At 42.0% G+C, this 15980-nt stretch overlaps 2 protein-coding genes across 7 annotated transcripts in view; both read left to right on the top strand.

Moving 5' to 3' along the window:
• VAMP3 (vesicle associated membrane protein 3) overlaps nucleotides 1-15980 on the top strand; it is a 226420-nt gene that overhangs the window by 74736 nt on the left and 135704 nt on the right. The gene's annotated exons all lie outside the window — the stretch shown is intronic.
• Nucleotides 1-15980, top strand: part of PER3 (period circadian regulator 3) — a 47516-nt gene that overhangs the window by 9406 nt on the left and 22130 nt on the right. For all 6 annotated transcript variants that reach the window (XM_075279927.1, XM_075279926.1, XM_075279925.1 and 3 more), the window contains exons 2-11: nucleotides 1283-1768; nucleotides 2662-2813; nucleotides 3939-4054; nucleotides 4647-4848; nucleotides 5250-5298; nucleotides 10476-10618; nucleotides 11051-11129; nucleotides 11359-11465; nucleotides 12264-12420; nucleotides 12856-12961. In XM_075279927.1, the coding sequence (XP_075136028.1) occupies nucleotides 1476-1768; nucleotides 2662-2813; nucleotides 3939-4054; nucleotides 4647-4848; nucleotides 5250-5298; nucleotides 10476-10618; nucleotides 11051-11129; nucleotides 11359-11465; nucleotides 12264-12420; nucleotides 12856-12961 (1404 nt within the window). In that variant the 5' untranslated portion in view covers nucleotides 1283-1475. The remainder of the gene's footprint in view (nucleotides 1-1282; nucleotides 1769-2661; nucleotides 2814-3938; nucleotides 4055-4646; nucleotides 4849-5249; nucleotides 5299-10475; nucleotides 10619-11050; nucleotides 11130-11358; nucleotides 11466-12263; nucleotides 12421-12855; nucleotides 12962-15980) is intronic.

The raw sequence follows: 15980 nt of genomic DNA, 5'->3' as shown, positions 1-15980 counted from the left end.
GAGCGAGTACTGTTCAGATCAGCCGATCCGAACAGCACGCTCGCATAAAAATGAATGGACGTAGCACGCGGGGGGTTAAGAGGCCGGCCACCGTCAAAGCGGAAGTACCAGCTGCATCCATTCATTTCTATGGAGCGTGCTGTTCAGATCGGCTGATCCGAACAGTGCTCGCTCATCTTTACATATCTCCCATTCCTCTTATAGACATTCTTGACTTTGGCTCAAAAAAACACAACATAGTCTGCAACAAAAAAAGTTGCGTTTCCGCAACGTAAGGCCTTAGCCAAAATCGGAAACGCCCTGCAATAGATATTATTATACAGAAATATTTATGGACTACATTACACCTGCTACCCCCTCTTCTTATTAACCTACAGATAGTAGGATGGAAGGTGGATGGTGGAATAACACAGGAACAAAATACACACAGATTGTTTACAGCCTTAGCCATGGCAACACATGGATTGGCATAAGAGTACAGTACGGTACGGCAGGTTTTTAGTTGCTTAGTTTTTAGTGGGTTTTTTCTTTCCGTGTAAAAACAAAAATTGCTTGTAAAAATGTACGAACCGTTCAAACTGGATATCGATGTAAAGGTTTTGTTGCTGCATCCCTGGTTCGAAAAGGGAAATACACAGCAAAGTGTTCCAAGTTGTAGATTGTAAGTAAGTAGCATGGCGTGACATGAGGCTGGCACACGTTTACCTGAGGATACCCACTGCCACCATGTGAGCACTGTGGCCCATTCATGATTCATTGCCCGGGGTGGAGGCGGATAGTATTATGACGCTCTTGTGATTCCCTTTAGCTCAGTGTCGGTAATCTCTTCCTGCTCCTCATTACAATTAGCTTTACTTACATAATATTGGCTGAGAAGGCAGATTAGGCATTAGCTAGGAATGATGGTAACCCGCGCCTGAACCCTGCTTTGTTTTGGAGTCTTTTTTTTTTTTTTTTTTTTTTTAAAGAATCCCATACATTACAATGAAAAATCTGTCAGCACATATGGGTGCGCTGCGGGTTACAAAGCTGGACTGCTGTTATAGGAAGCGTTGTAGGTGTCACAATCAAATTGCTGTTATAGGGGTTGCTCCGACACCACCAGCAATCTCCTGGTATAGGGGGCGTTCCAGGCTATACAGAGCGACTTCTATTGTAGGAGAAGGTGTGGACTAGTTATGGGGACACTCCAGAATACATTGCTAAGTTACTGTTATAAGGGGCACTCCAGGCTATACATTTCAAGAAACTGTAATTCATTTTTACCTCTTTTTCTACATAGGAGGTATATAATTCCATCCTTCGCTTCATGAACATTCTTGCTGCTTCTGAAGCTACTTAGAAAACTATTGGTGAACCACAAATGCCACAAACGTGGAAATCTCCACTGAATCGTTTTATTCTACCCATCTTGTATCGGAGGTTAGAAGCACATATACAGACCTGAGCAGTATTATTGCAGATCATTCACCACCATGAGCGCAGAGGCCCAAACTGAGGGCTTGATTCAAAATGAGGACTGGTCTACAGCCACTAGAACGGAGGAGGGAAGTCCTCCCAAAAAGACATTTAACTGTGAAACTTCCGAGGAGCATAGCTCTGAGCAGCACGAGGACATGGAGATGCACTCCAACAGCAATGAGTCCAGCGGCAACGACTGTAATGGTCATGAGTCTAGTGGAACAGATTCCCATGTTAATGAACCTAACAGGAGATCAAACTGCACCTTCCGGAGACCAAGCAAATCCACTGGCAGTAGCAATAACAGGTAATATCACACGGGACAAGGAGGGAACTGTTCAACGGGAACAAAACGGAAAAAACACAGTGATGGACTTCTTTATAATTGCATTAATCAAACAGCTAATATTTACTACTTATTGATCTCTGCTCCTGCTTTGTCTGTAGTGGGTCTGGACAATGAACAACATCTGGACATCATATCCTGATGATGTTCTGCATTTGGATGCGGTATCAGGCTGGTGCAGAGGCCGGTCTGGACAGGAGCGGAGAACTGTGACTAGTAAATATTGCCTATTTCTTATTGGAATAGTCCAATAGGTAACGGCTTAATGCGTCATTGTGTGGGGGGACAATATACTACTTGGGGCCAACAAAGGGGACAATACACTGTGTGGGGGCCAATAAAGGGGGCAGTATATTTTGTGGGGGCAGTATAGGGAGTAAAAAAACCATGTGGCCACCAAAAGGGACAATATATTGTGTCGGAACCAATAAATTAGGCAATATACTGTATGGGGGACAACAAAGGGAGCATTATACTGTCCTAAGTAAAATATGTAGTGGTGCAACATAGGGAACCTGGCTCATAACTGGTTAAGAAAGTGCAGCATGCTGTGCTATTTTGCCCAGATTTCTAGACTTGCAAATGGGGTCAATTCCAGTAAAAAGGAGTTGTGGATTAGAATTTTGATTTGGGGGCCCCCACACATAATTTTGCTTGGGGTCCCCAGAAATGCCACTATATTCTCTTTAAGTTTTACTATCCACAAGGCCCCCCCTCTTCCAGTCTGCAGTGTAAGTGTAGGGCAGTCTTGTGCTAACATAAGTATTCATGCAAGAGAGCCAACATGGGTCTTGTTGGTGCTATTCATCAGTGAATATATGTCACATTTGTATTCCTGTTTTATTCTTCTAAAGTGATCAAATGGACAGAACGCGTTCACACAAGGAGCTGATGAGCATGGTGCAGGAGATGAAACGGCGGCTCCCACCCGAAAAACTGAACCGCACCAAACCCAGTACTGTCGATGCCCTGAACTACGCCTTGAAGTGTGTTCGACAGGTTCAAGGTAAGAAGCCTTTTCTCTCTCCTGCTGTTACATAGTAACGTATACCTTTTCAAACTTGTATAGAAAAGATTAGTCTATTATTTGTTTTACTAATTGAGAAGCAGGTAGGGGTACAATTTGACTCCACAGCTATCAAATCCACCTCTTGTCCCATGAGAGACTCATTGTTCGCGCTTTAGAGTACAGTTTACTTATTTAGTTTGGCTGCTGAGTATAAGCAGAAGGAAGTCAGTGCATGGATGGCTGAGATATTATTTTTTTTAGCATATTAAGAGTGTGATGATAATATTGAAGCTATGAAGCATTACCGTACTGAGCAAAGTGAGTACGATGCTGCCAAACAGCTCTGGTAACAGCTGATGTTCCCCAATAACAAAAGTGGGCATGTTTAATTCCAATAGCTTTGTCCTTGCATCTGGCTAGTCAGACTTCACATAGATATTTGGCTAGCCCAGGGGTCAGCAACCTTCAGAACTACAGATGCTTTGTTACTACGACTCCCAACATGCTCCATTCACTTCCATGGGAGTTCCAAGAACAGCAGAGCAAGTATGCATGCTGGGAGTTGTAGTTTTACAGCAGCTGGAGTGCAGAACATGCCTTCCCCTGGGCTAGCCCTATCAAAATCGCCATGTTTGGCCAATATTACTCTTCTGAGCGTACCCAAATATTTGTTCCTCTGTATGAACTGCCTTTAACTTCTAGGTCAGGCATTCCATAGTATACTCAATCCACACCACACATGTATTCAGAATTCTTATAAGCTTTTCTAATGGAGATATGTATAAGAGCTCATCTAAAGCCCTCTGAAGTGCTAGATTTCATTGCATGGTGAGGTGGTGCAACTCTCAAGGGCATGTTCATACACTGAACTAAGGCGGCAGCATGCAGCTTTAGCTATGGCAGGAGTACAAGAGAATCCAAAATATTTGGAAAGTTACTGAACACCCTAGGTAAATAATATCTAGATGAAAACTATGAAATGATGAACATTCCCCCGAGCTATGTGGTACATGGTACATTAGCACTTAGCTAGGTAAAGTTTCTGTTTGCTCCTTAAATTTAATAACTTATAAAACTTCCCAGGCAGAGATGACAATAACATCTCCTCTTTCATCTTTTCAGCAAACAGCGCCTTTTTCCAGGTCCTTAGTGACAGTGGTACATCCAGAGTGGATACAAATGTACATACGATTGAAGATCTGGAAACCATAACATCCGAACACCCGCCGAAGAACACGGTAAGACCCACTGCCCTTTATTTCTAGGACAACACTTAGGTGCAGGATTTGAGAATTGTAGCAATGGTTTGGGCAAGGCATTTTAGTATCGCCTCCAAAGTCTCTTATATACACCATTGACTTTATGATGCGTAGCATTACTGTAGATGTCCGAGTAGTTTGGGCCCTGGCCTTAAAAAGGCGCTCTAGTGATTTTATTTTATTTTTTTTCTTGACTTATTTTGTTTGAAGGAGCATCCCCTTATTAGTAATATTTGTGACTTCTCCCAGTATCTTTCCTTTTCTGTCAATTGTCCCCCAGTATTGTTCACTTGCAGTTTCTTGCTTACCATTTCTTTCACCGTCATCATTGAGGCGTGTAAGACAGCACTGCTGTAATTCATAGCTGCCAGTGTGAAAGCGATGGTGAGTGAGCACAACAAGTGGATAACCCTTTATTGTATTCCTGGGGTAAATGAAGCTTTGAAACCTTTTCAGGTACTCCAGCATGGTTGCGATCATTGCACGTCCTCTACAATCCTGTAGATACTATAAAGCGGGTTTGTGTATATACATCTGATGTAAATCTCTTGTTTCTCTTCCCCTCTTCTAGGACACATTTGTCATCGTATTCTCTCTGACCTCTGGGAAGATGGTGTACATCTCTGAGCAGGCAGCCTACATCCTGAATTGTAAAAAGAAACTTCTGGACTCATCGCGCTTTGTGGAACTTCTAGCCCCTCAGGACGTCAGTGTCTTCTATAAACACACTACACAATCACATCTTCTACCATGGAACATTGGAGCAGAGACAGGTAACCAGTCAGATCGGACTGTATGGATTACGTGAACCATAGACTGTCCATTACTGAAGCTACAGCCAGGAGCTTCAGTCAGATTTAGCTCCTCTAGTGGTAGCTGGAATTATCTAATGTATCCCACCAGAATAATGAGAACTTCCCTGTACAGATATATACTCAGACTGTAGAGAAATTTGTATCTAATAACTGAATGGTTAACATTACATTTAAAGGGGTGGGGATTTATTAGATCATGTTACTGTGCGTGATTGAAGGATGCCACTTCCTAGTATGTGGTCCATCGGAGAAGACACTGATGCAGCAAGGGATGCTAGGAGAATTCTCTAATGTCGCTTTAATAAGCCATCCATATTTCTATACTAACCGGTCTTTATTTTCTGTTTCCATTGTTGCAGCTTCTCTTTATGAATACACTCAAGTGAAGTCGTTTTTCTGCCGAATAAGGTAAGATTGATTTATCTTCTGATGAATCTCTGAATCTTGTGTCTTTTGTAGAAGTTTCCTTTATTTTAATTTTTGCATGTATGAGAATGTACAGTCTTACTCTTCAGTCCAGCTAAGGTGACACTACAAGTCACGCTCTTAAAGCTACAGACTATCAGGACATTCTGGGACTTGACATGCCAAGTTACAGAGCACTGACGTAGATGATTAGCAAGTCCACCTTACTTTGCACTGCAGCTACTCTTCCAGGACCAGATATTTTCCCTATGACTGTGTATGCGCTAGGTCGATGGAATGGAATGGTAATGTCTGTGTACTGCATGCACTTCCGGGGACCCATTCACTTTCAAACAAAGTGTATGAGATGTATAGGGATATGTAAAGCAATGGGTACACATTACTTGCTGAAGTTGTTTATTATTGGCTTGGCTGAATGTAGCAAACAGGAATATGTCAAAGATTTCTTGAGACTTATCAGCTATTGAAGAACTACAAGCAAGGCACCAGCAATGACTAGGTGCCAGGCGGATCTTATTTTTACAATTTTTACACCTTGTGCTGCAGCAGAATTTCTCCCTATGTTATTTAGCTGGTAGCCCACACCCCCATGTCACAGTAAGGAGTATTTCAGTTACTTGACAACTCAAATGCTTTATTTTGCTGTGTACGTACCACGTGCAGGGAGCTGAGATGAGATCTCTAAGCCCTACTGTTTTCTCAAGAAAGGTCAAGAGTGATATTTAAAGGGCACAAAAAAGTGTTTCCCTGGATAGGAGATAGCACGGACTTTCATCAAGGCTGCATGATGGGATCTATGGCTTATTCCCGTTGGGTTGGAAAGGTGACAGGGAGAAATCACTTAAGCTAGGTTCACATCTGCGCTTGGGTTTCCTTTCGGGGGGTCCGCACTGCTTGCATTTTTCATGCGGAGAGGGGAACGGAATAATCGTACGGAGTACAGGCGTAGATGTGAACCGAGCCTTAGTGACTTTCTGTGTGTGACAGGTGCCAAGCACTGACTGGGTGCCTGTCCTCATCTGTATAGCGTCACACTTCTCTGCTAAATAGAAGTGTGACCAAACGTGGTAGATCATATACATGGCCAACGTCCAATCGGATATTTATAGCCTACCTATTATGGAAAACCCCCTTTAACACTTTTATTTTTCAAAGCATTGTCTTCGTCACTGATACTTCCTACTAGACCACTTCATGTTTTTTCCCTGTGGACTTGTATAGATGTGCTTTCTTTGAGACCATAATTAGATGTCTCCTGAACAGTACAGCCCTAGTAAATCCCAAGAACCCAATGTATAACTGCTAATGAGTCATTGTGGTGGCAGTATCCGCACTGAGCGGTGGTCTCGCTGTCCTGGATTATTAATTTATTTTCTGCTTAATCCATGCATGACATTAATTAAGTGGCGCTTATGATGTTACACGCTGAGCAGAGCATGAAATTATTGTGTAAGGCCAAATATTCCGCTGCGTAGCCCGCCTGCTGGTGCTAAGGAGTGTGAGTGCTACATATCCCAGTTATGTAATCTGCTTCATAGCCTGTTCTTAAGGAAGCCAATTCAGAGGTTGAGTTAAAGAGGACCTTTCATGGTTCAGGGCACAGGCAGTTTTATATACTGCTGGAAAGCCGACAGTGCACTGTCGGCTTTCCCGATCTGTGCCCCGGGTAAAGAGCTATCGGTCCCAGTACCGTAGCGCTTTACAGTCAGAAGGGCGTTCCTGACAGTCGGTCAGGTACGTCCTCCTTCAAAGCAGCGCCTATCGCGCTGTACTGTGTGAGTGGGGAGGAACGCCCCCAACCTCTGCTCACAGTGCTCATCCATAGACGACCATTATAGTGGGTGAGGCATAACGCAAAGAATTTGAAGGGATAATTTTTGTATTATGCTCTGCTGCTCAACCCCAACATTACATATACCGCAGTATTCCTTCAATCCCAATACCTTTTAGCTATAAATATGGAGATTAGCAACCCAAAAGTAATGGAGGAAACTGTAGAAATATCACCACATCATATCCTAGTCATATATTTAGTATCTATTACTGTAATTCCTTAGTCAATTATCCACACTGTTTTTTTTTTTTATAATCCAGACCTGTAAGGGTACCATGCACCGCCATGCCTCTCAGATTTTACATTGCTATTATACAAGTTATGAGCACAAACTAATGTTATCCATACATCCATGGCTATAAAATGATATCAAATATAAATTCCTAATTTCATCACTTACTCTAATGGAGTTGAGAATTGTACAAACTACTTTCCTATAAGTGATGTAACATGCGAAAATTCAGTTTTACAGTAGGTCGTAAAATGAGATCTCTCGATGTCCAAAATGTCTGTTCTCCTGACACCTAGTGGACAATGTGAAAATGGCAATCAAATTGAAATGCTGTTACAATGCGTTTACAAATATACATTTATTTTTGACTTCTAATAATACCTATAAAGGGCATTGTCTTTAGAAAATCACATTGTAGTGTGTGTAGAAACTGCTGACTGATATAGAGGGCAGTAGTCACTTCTGTTTTGTCCCCTTGATGTGTGTAATTACATAACAGTAATTGCAATTCGACTTTGACGTGTTGAGCAGATTAGATCAACAGCTGGTTTATCTAGGGAGTCACATGGTCCTCCATTCACATAGTAAACAGAGCTTTGGCCAGTTCATTTCTATCTGCCATCAAATGTCAGCACCAAGGCAGCCTGCAGAGGGGTAACATGCTGCGCTGCCTCATTTACACCTCTTGCTTTTTCATCTGATCAAAGATTTCTTCTTGCAGTAGTCTGCAAATAGAAGAAGACTGTTGTTTATATCCAAAAGCCAAAAAGATATGTTTATTTTACTATGCTGTTTTTGTTCTGTAAAACTTTTTTAGGCCCGGTTCACATCTGCGTTCAGGTTTCCGTTCAAAGAGTCCACTTGGGGGGACACCCCCCCCCCCCCAAATGGAAACCTAAACACCTAAAAATGTGGTTACCTAAGGAAACCTGCGGACCTCATAGACTATAATGGAGTCTGTGTGGTTTACACATGAAAAATGCGGAGCGAAAAGTTCTGCTTGTAGAACTTTTCTCTCCGTGTATTTCATGCGGAGAGGGGAATGGAATGGCCCAAATGCAGATGTGAAGTGGTCCTTATACACCTAAAAACACATACATTTGCCTACAAACAGCAATACACTGACTTCAGTGTTAAAACCAGAAGTGGCATGTAACTTATTCAGGCATCTTAGAAGCTCTGTTGTCCCACAGTAAATGTGTTTGCTATTTCACGTGTGTTGCTGGTGTTTGCGCACACCTAAAAATGCTGCTAAAAGCAAATGCAGCAAATTGAGAGCTATAAAAAGCCTGGATCCCTGAAGTAGATTTCGCTAGCGATCACCTTAAAATAAGTTCCATATTTTTCCGCCATTTTTTTAAAAATCAATGGGAGCCAGTCAGTTCTTTTTACCGGGAGCAGTTTGTTCCGGCTCCCGGAAAAAAAGAACGGACATGCTCATTCTTCAGGTGGAGTCGCCTCGCGAATGACCTGAAAACACTCCCTCCTCCCGACTAGGTCCATTCATTTGGGCCTAATTCAGAGCAGAGTGCGCGACTGGATGCCAGTGCGTTGCACCGGCATCCAGTCGCGGTTACCCGTATTTAGGACCAGAACCTGAGGCAGCCTCCGCCTCAGTTTCCGGTCCAAAGTACTCCATGTAACCCAGCCTAACATGAATCCACGGTAGAATCCGCATCGGTAACATGGGCTTTGTTTCAGATTTCACTCCTCACATTGCCTGAGGTGAGGTGTCAGGAATTGCTGCAGACTGCTGTGCTCTGACTATCTTATCACAGAAGACAACAAAAAGCAATGACAAATCGGTGGGGAAAACATTTTTCAATGACATTGTAGTCTTTTGTTGTGTTCTGTGATAAGCGGGTTAAACCTGCTACATCTGTACGTGTTTACCCTGAACAGTCTGCTGCCTTAAGCCATTAGCACCACACTGGACGAACACGGCTCTTCATCTTCATTCACAGCTTGTCGTATGATTTTTCCGTCTTTGTAGCAGGAATAGAATTAATTGGATTTTTTTTTTTCTCCTCTTCTTGGAAGTTTTTTCCCCTAATCAGCCCATTAGGCTTCAGTGAATATGGCCGCTCTGGCTAAGTGCTGCCTCCTTTGTGCACTTGTGGCAGCACTTGGAGCTGTTCCTATTGAATCCTGTTACAAGTTGAACACGATTTTCCTTTCAGTCAATGTCTCTCCTAACAAAGTATTCTGTAATGAAAAGAAACAACAATTAGCTGCAATGCATCCATATCCCCCCTCCCCCCCCAGATTTATAAACGGCCCTTTGCTAATGATCTATTCGTCTTACATAATCATACACCGGGAAGTGGCAGGGACACGTTTCACAAAAATGCTTCCTTCGTATTGGACGAGCCGCATGCTGCAGCCTTCATATTGAACGCGCTGACCTTATGCTGAAAAGAATCAAGACCCGTCGTGTTTAGCCTCGTATTACAGCAACAAGTGGAAGCGGCATAATCGAGTCTTTAGACCACAGGATTTATGCAGAGACAAGCACTGACTAAAAATAGATGGCCGGTTCCTAAAATAAACCCTTTATTCTCATCACCAGAAACGTCATTCAGTGTAACGTAATGTCAATGGCTCTCTTTCTCATGTCACAGCAATGTTCCTTTTGTGTCCAGTACTTTACATAATGCTGACACATTTCAAGGATTCTCGCAGTTCCTTATTGCATCTCAAGTGAGAAATGGAACAATGTGATTCCTCCTATTTTGCGTCTACAGTTCCTTTGCAGGCCAATGTGTTTCCCTGGTTACAGACTACAAACAAAACCCTGCGTAGTCTGATTCTGCAAAAACTATAGAAATGTGGCACAGTAAATGGTATAGGGGGAAAGTCAGCTATTGCTCAGCCCAACCCGCAGAGCACTACTGTCATTCTCCAAACAGACTGCAAAAATAACTATATAAGCTGGAATCTGAATTCTTTATAAGAATATTCTTTACCCTACCCTACAAATTGTACAGCGCTGCGGAATATGTTGGCGCTATATAAATAATGTATTATTATTATTATCTTTATTGTTCTTGCATTGAGGCCATTAACCACTGTCATTTCTTTTTTTATCTTCAGGAGTGGCAAAGACCGGGATCATGAACTCCGATACAATCCCTACCGAATGACACCGTATTGCGTCAGAGTCCGCACTTCTCCTGAAGTTGAGCCAGAGCCTTGTTGCCTTGCTTTGGTGGAAAAGATTCACTCAGGATATGAGGGTAAGTCAAGGGAAAGCTTTTGTCTTATGGACAGACCATGGGGCCCCACTGATAATAAATTAAAATTGACTGATGTCCATGCTGGTGTCCGATACAGCATCTCACATAGGGACAGATCACCCCTTATGACTACCTCGTGTGGCAGTGTCTGGTACTGCATCTCCATTCATTGTACCAGACAGACACCTGCAGGTAGTCATGAGGAGCGATCTATCCCTATGTGTTATTGATCAGTGGTTGGACTCCCAAAAATTATAAATTGATGTCCAATCATAAGGATATGGTCAATACTATGTTGTTTAATATTATTATCATTTTTAAAAAAATTTAATAATTGTATATGTAATTCCTTTTGGACAGACAAAGAAATCATTAGTTATTTAGCCTTCCATTTGAAACTCTATAAAAAATTAATGTGTATTTTTATTTCAGCTCCCAGAATTCCTCTGGATAAGCGAATATTTACCACTACACATACACCTGGCTGCGTGTTCTTGGAAGTAGACGACCGGTGAGTTGTTTCTCCATTCTGTGCTTATGTGTGAAGGAATTATAGGATTTCCAGGGAGCGGACTAGATGGCTGAGTCATCTAACAGCAAACTCTGAGGTCACCACAAGTAATATGTGTAGTTTACATAGCAGGAGCTTCCCTTGTGCTTGAAGTATTAACCTCTTATAACCCAGGGTCTGGTTTTCTCTTTGCATTACAATTCATTTGTTGATGTCTTCTCTCTTTCAGAGCTGTACCATTATTGGGTTACTTACCCCAGGACTTGGTTGGAACTTCTGTCTTAATGTATTTGCACCCTGAAGATCGTCCTCTAATGCTGGCCATGCATAGGAAAAGTAAGTTGGTTAAACTTAATAACAGATGGAAGGATTCTTGTCAGTCAAGTTTTACTGAAAAATCCTTTCATATTGAACTGTAATATCCTAATGTATATAGAACATATTCTGGTTACTGCTGCCTAAAGAAAAGTCACAATAAGTAAAACATTATAGGGGTATTCCTATTCAGTCAAGTGATGACTTATTGCTGGGGTATGCCATCACACTATGACTGGTTGGTGTTAAACTTCTGGGGCAACCATGATCCTGAGAATGAAGGGGATGCAACACTGGTTTAGCGCAGCAGACTCTTCACTTTTTAGATAAAACGTAGAAGGAGATGCAGCACTTAAGGCCCTTCCTTACTCAAGCATCGGCGGTCCCATAGTCCAGACCCCACTATAATAGTGATATGCCATTACACATTATGACATAGTGATAGTGGATAGTGCCAGCTATTTTTTGTCTATACTTATGACACTTTATAAGTTAATACCCTTTTAAATAGTTATTTTTGTTAAGTTATTGTTTTTTTGTTTTGTTTCCTGTGAGCCATAATAAGTGTCCATAAAGAGGGTGTCCAGAACGACACACTACACTGGATAGGTTCCTAAACAGTCCTGTATAAAACCAAGCATAGCATCTTGCACATTATCCTGTGGGACAAACCCAAATCTGCTGTATCTGTAGCCTACAACTGGTTATTAATTTGCATTACCGATTCACTGCAATTCTGCCTGAAGATATAATGGAAAAACAGCTGTGTAGGCAATATCTGATGCATCTTTTTTGTTTTTCTCCCTTGCTTTCTTTCAGTCCTGAAATATGCAGGGCAGCCTCCATTCGAGCATTCTCCAATTAGATTCTGCACTCAAAATGGCGACTACATCACCTTGGACACCAGCTGGTCAAGCTTTGTCAACCCTTGGAGCAGAAAAGTGGCGTTTATAATCGGTCGGCACAAAGTCAGAACGTGAGTGTCATCAGCAGGGCTTACAAGCTTAAAGGGATTGTCCACTGGGAATGTCTTGCTATGGAGATGTCATCCAGTCTCCTCTAATCACTTCACTAGGCTGTAACATCTGTTCACCAGGGGTTCCAATAGCTGGACCACCTTTGGTGAGTGAATAAGTGGGATTATTGCAGATAGACCACCTCTTTAATGGGAGTTTGTCGCCTGGGAACTGAATATCAAACCAGCCAGAGTGCATTGTGTAGGACCTTATTTTGTGCACCATCATAACTATAAGATAGCCCAATACAAGAACCTTTTCTTTGAAAAAGTAGTTTTTAGAAATCAGCAAATAAGGCACAAGTACAAATGGGTGCGCCAGAACATGCAGGGACTTTGTATCCATAATTGAAATATACACTTTCTATAAATGCAGCCATTACCTTCTTTTTCCAGGGGTCCCCTCAATGAAGATGTCTTTGCTGCACGAAGCACAGAAATTAACAATGTCGACAAGGAAATTAAAGAATTGCAAGGACAGATCTACAAAGTTCTTCTGCAGGTACAACCAGTTGCTATTATATAGTTGGTCTCTGATACGAGGTTTCCTATTTTGGACATTATTTGTAGATATAATTTCTGCATTTCCAGTAGTTCTTTTGCCTGGATCCAGTGATATGTGGTTTATAGGAGTTTGTGAGATTCTTTATTCATCAGCCAAGAAACTTTTTGTTTCTCTTTCGCCCCATTCTTTTAATCCGCTAAAGACGTGGTGAGAGAGAACATGCACAGGTTCATTAAGGATAGCCTCATGTTGTTTCTATAGTAGAATAAGTGGCTGCCAGAAACCTCTGGTAAACACTAGATCTACAGCTACTATAGAACCTATGCTTGTTAGTGAGATACCTTACCTCGGCTCTGAATGCCTCCTTTTCTCAAATACTCAGTTTTTCCTCTATAGACCATTTCCCTTATGGCTACCTGTATCTGTTCAGATTCCCATGCACATAATATAGAATACATCTTTGACTTGTATTTCGTACGTACTTGGTCTCTGCCATTTCTGACATCCATCCTATAGGCAACTCTTTCATCACAGACGCATGTTTACACTTGCTGACGTCATGAGGGCCCCTTTGTATCTTCAAAACAGTGGACACCCCTCTATAGGCAAAATTCTCCTCTTCTTGTAGATTTTTTGTTCTTTTGCATTCAGATTTTCTTTTCCTCAGTTTTCAGTCCCTGCTCTGTGGCTGAGGTCAGCGACCAGCATTACATTAGTGCAAGATGTAGTTATTTCTCCTCCAAGTATTTGCAGCGTTTCAGAGGAAAGCGATTATGTAAACAAGTAAATACATGAGGAGAGAATTGCTTTTAGGCTCTATTTAGGCCAGGGTAATTTTTTTCCAGTCAGTCTCTGAAAGGTCCTCCATTGTTCCTCTCCTCTGCCATCATTGTGGCAGGTAATTTGCTGCCGTGGCGGACAATGGCGTATTACATCACTGCTCTGCCGCACCGGGCTGCTAGCACCCTGTCTCCTCACACAGGACATATTTCACTGACCAATCTGCAGCCGGATCGGTGTGACTCAGTGCCATCACATGGATCTTTCTTCTCAGCCTTCGTCTTTGCTGCCATTCACAAATGCCGCTCGGATTGTTGTTTTGCTTCTGTTTCTTTTCGCTGTAAGCTGTTTTGTCTTTTTGCATACAATGGGACATGTGTTGAGCCACACTAGGCATTTACAAGAGCACAAGCTCCCTTTCTAGAAGATTCGATAGGTGTAAATTCTGTTTCTCTGAAATATAGTTTTAGGACCTGTTTGACAGTCGGCCCTTGCAATTGAATAGGATTGAAGAGCTGTAATACCAAGCACAGCCACTAGAAAATGTGCAATGCATGGAATTGGTCTCAGCACTTGGCCGAATGCTGCAGCCTCTTCATACAGATGATCATGAGGGTGCTATGTGACCCCACTCCAGTATGATTTCAATGGCCTATCCTAAGGACAGGTCATCAATATGCTAGAGTTGGAAAAACTTTTTCAATCAGGATTTTCTACCTTTCCGTATCACTCCCTTGCAGTGTTCAAGATCTGCTTGTCGCCATTGAATTTGAACATTCCAGTGTTCAACCAATACCCCCGACAATATGTCATGGGCCTATGGCAAGTCAGAATGCTACTGATATGGAAGTGACTCTGTACTGCACTCTGTCAAACTGAACCTATTCTAAAAAATGTCCATAAAGCAGGGAATGCTGTAAAATAAAATATCCCCTCACTCCAGTCCTGTTGTTAGCTTCATATTCTGGCGACGCCAGTGTTTGATCGCTGCCGCCACATGCCATTGTTACAGGACAGCTAACAAGGACTGATGGGAGCGCCATAGCTGCGACACTGGAGTACAGTTTCTTATTTTATAGCATTCCCTGCTTTGTGGCTGGGGTGAACCTATTTTGAGCTCCCCCTAGTGGTCATCTCTCATTAACATATTGAAGTAAATCCTTATGTAACAATCAATTCCTTAGATGTTGACGACCTCCTCAGTTCTTATGGCTATAATAATGTTCTTTCCGCTATAATAATCATCTCATATACTCCATCGCTTACAATGATCAATAGGGACACTGAAAAGTAAATGGACTCTAGTCTTCCATAATCACAGAATCCACTTCAAACACGTGAAAGCTTCCAAGAACTAGACTTCTGTAGAGGACAACCCTGCTACAGGGTCGATGTCAGTCTCTTTTCTCTCTTAAACGGACAGCCACCTTTTATAGTACCTTCAGTTCTAACTACTCTCCAGTTTCTGCTTGGTTAAATACAGTCTCCCTATTATCAGCCATTTCTGGTGGCGGGTTTGGCTGGCTGTAGTGTTTGGTGCATGGTAATACAATGCTCACGGGCAGGATCTATTCACAATATATGGCAAGCTGATGTTTGTAGTCTGGTGCTGAGGAGCACCAAGCCAATGGAGAAGCACCAGTCACCATCCCTTATGTGTCTTGTAGCCATCCCTTATGTGTCTTGTATTCCCCATGAAATAACGACCCTGAAGCATTTTTTCTTAGAACTCTATTGTGTTGTTCCTCTGTTATTTCTCCTGGAAATACAGTAAAAAAAAGTACAAAGCATCTCCATTTTCCTGGTTAGGGGGATGTGCCCTTATACTTATAAAACATAAGTGATTGGACAATGCCAGACACGCCTCCAACTAGTAACACCCACTTGTCAATTTACTTATATAATTCTTGGAGAAACATTAAAGGAAGAGCACAACTTAAAGTTGTGAGAAACGTTATTCCAGAATATAATGGGACATATAGGTATGATATAGGGAATGATGGCGGGTCCTCTTAATGGTTGTGTCCAGTGACTTTGCATTTGTACTATAGTGTGATGATATTATATAGAGCTTTGTATACTAGTATCTCTTGTATATACATCTCCTATAGTAGGCTGTCATTATGCAGCTGATTTTCTTTGCTGTAAGATAGGGGCCTATGAGTCAGTGCAGCTTTTATGTCTGACATCTTCTGCATTGATCATGTGGATAATCTCATGTAGACTACCCATAAGT

This window comes from Leptodactylus fuscus, chromosome 6 (genome assembly GCF_031893055.1).
Source record: "Leptodactylus fuscus isolate aLepFus1 chromosome 6, aLepFus1.hap2, whole genome shotgun sequence".
In the NCBI taxonomy this organism is placed as follows: domain Eukaryota; kingdom Metazoa; phylum Chordata; class Amphibia; order Anura; family Leptodactylidae; genus Leptodactylus; species Leptodactylus fuscus.
The sequence above is the reverse complement of the archived record's forward strand: the minus strand, read 5'-3'. Positions and strand labels throughout refer to the sequence as shown.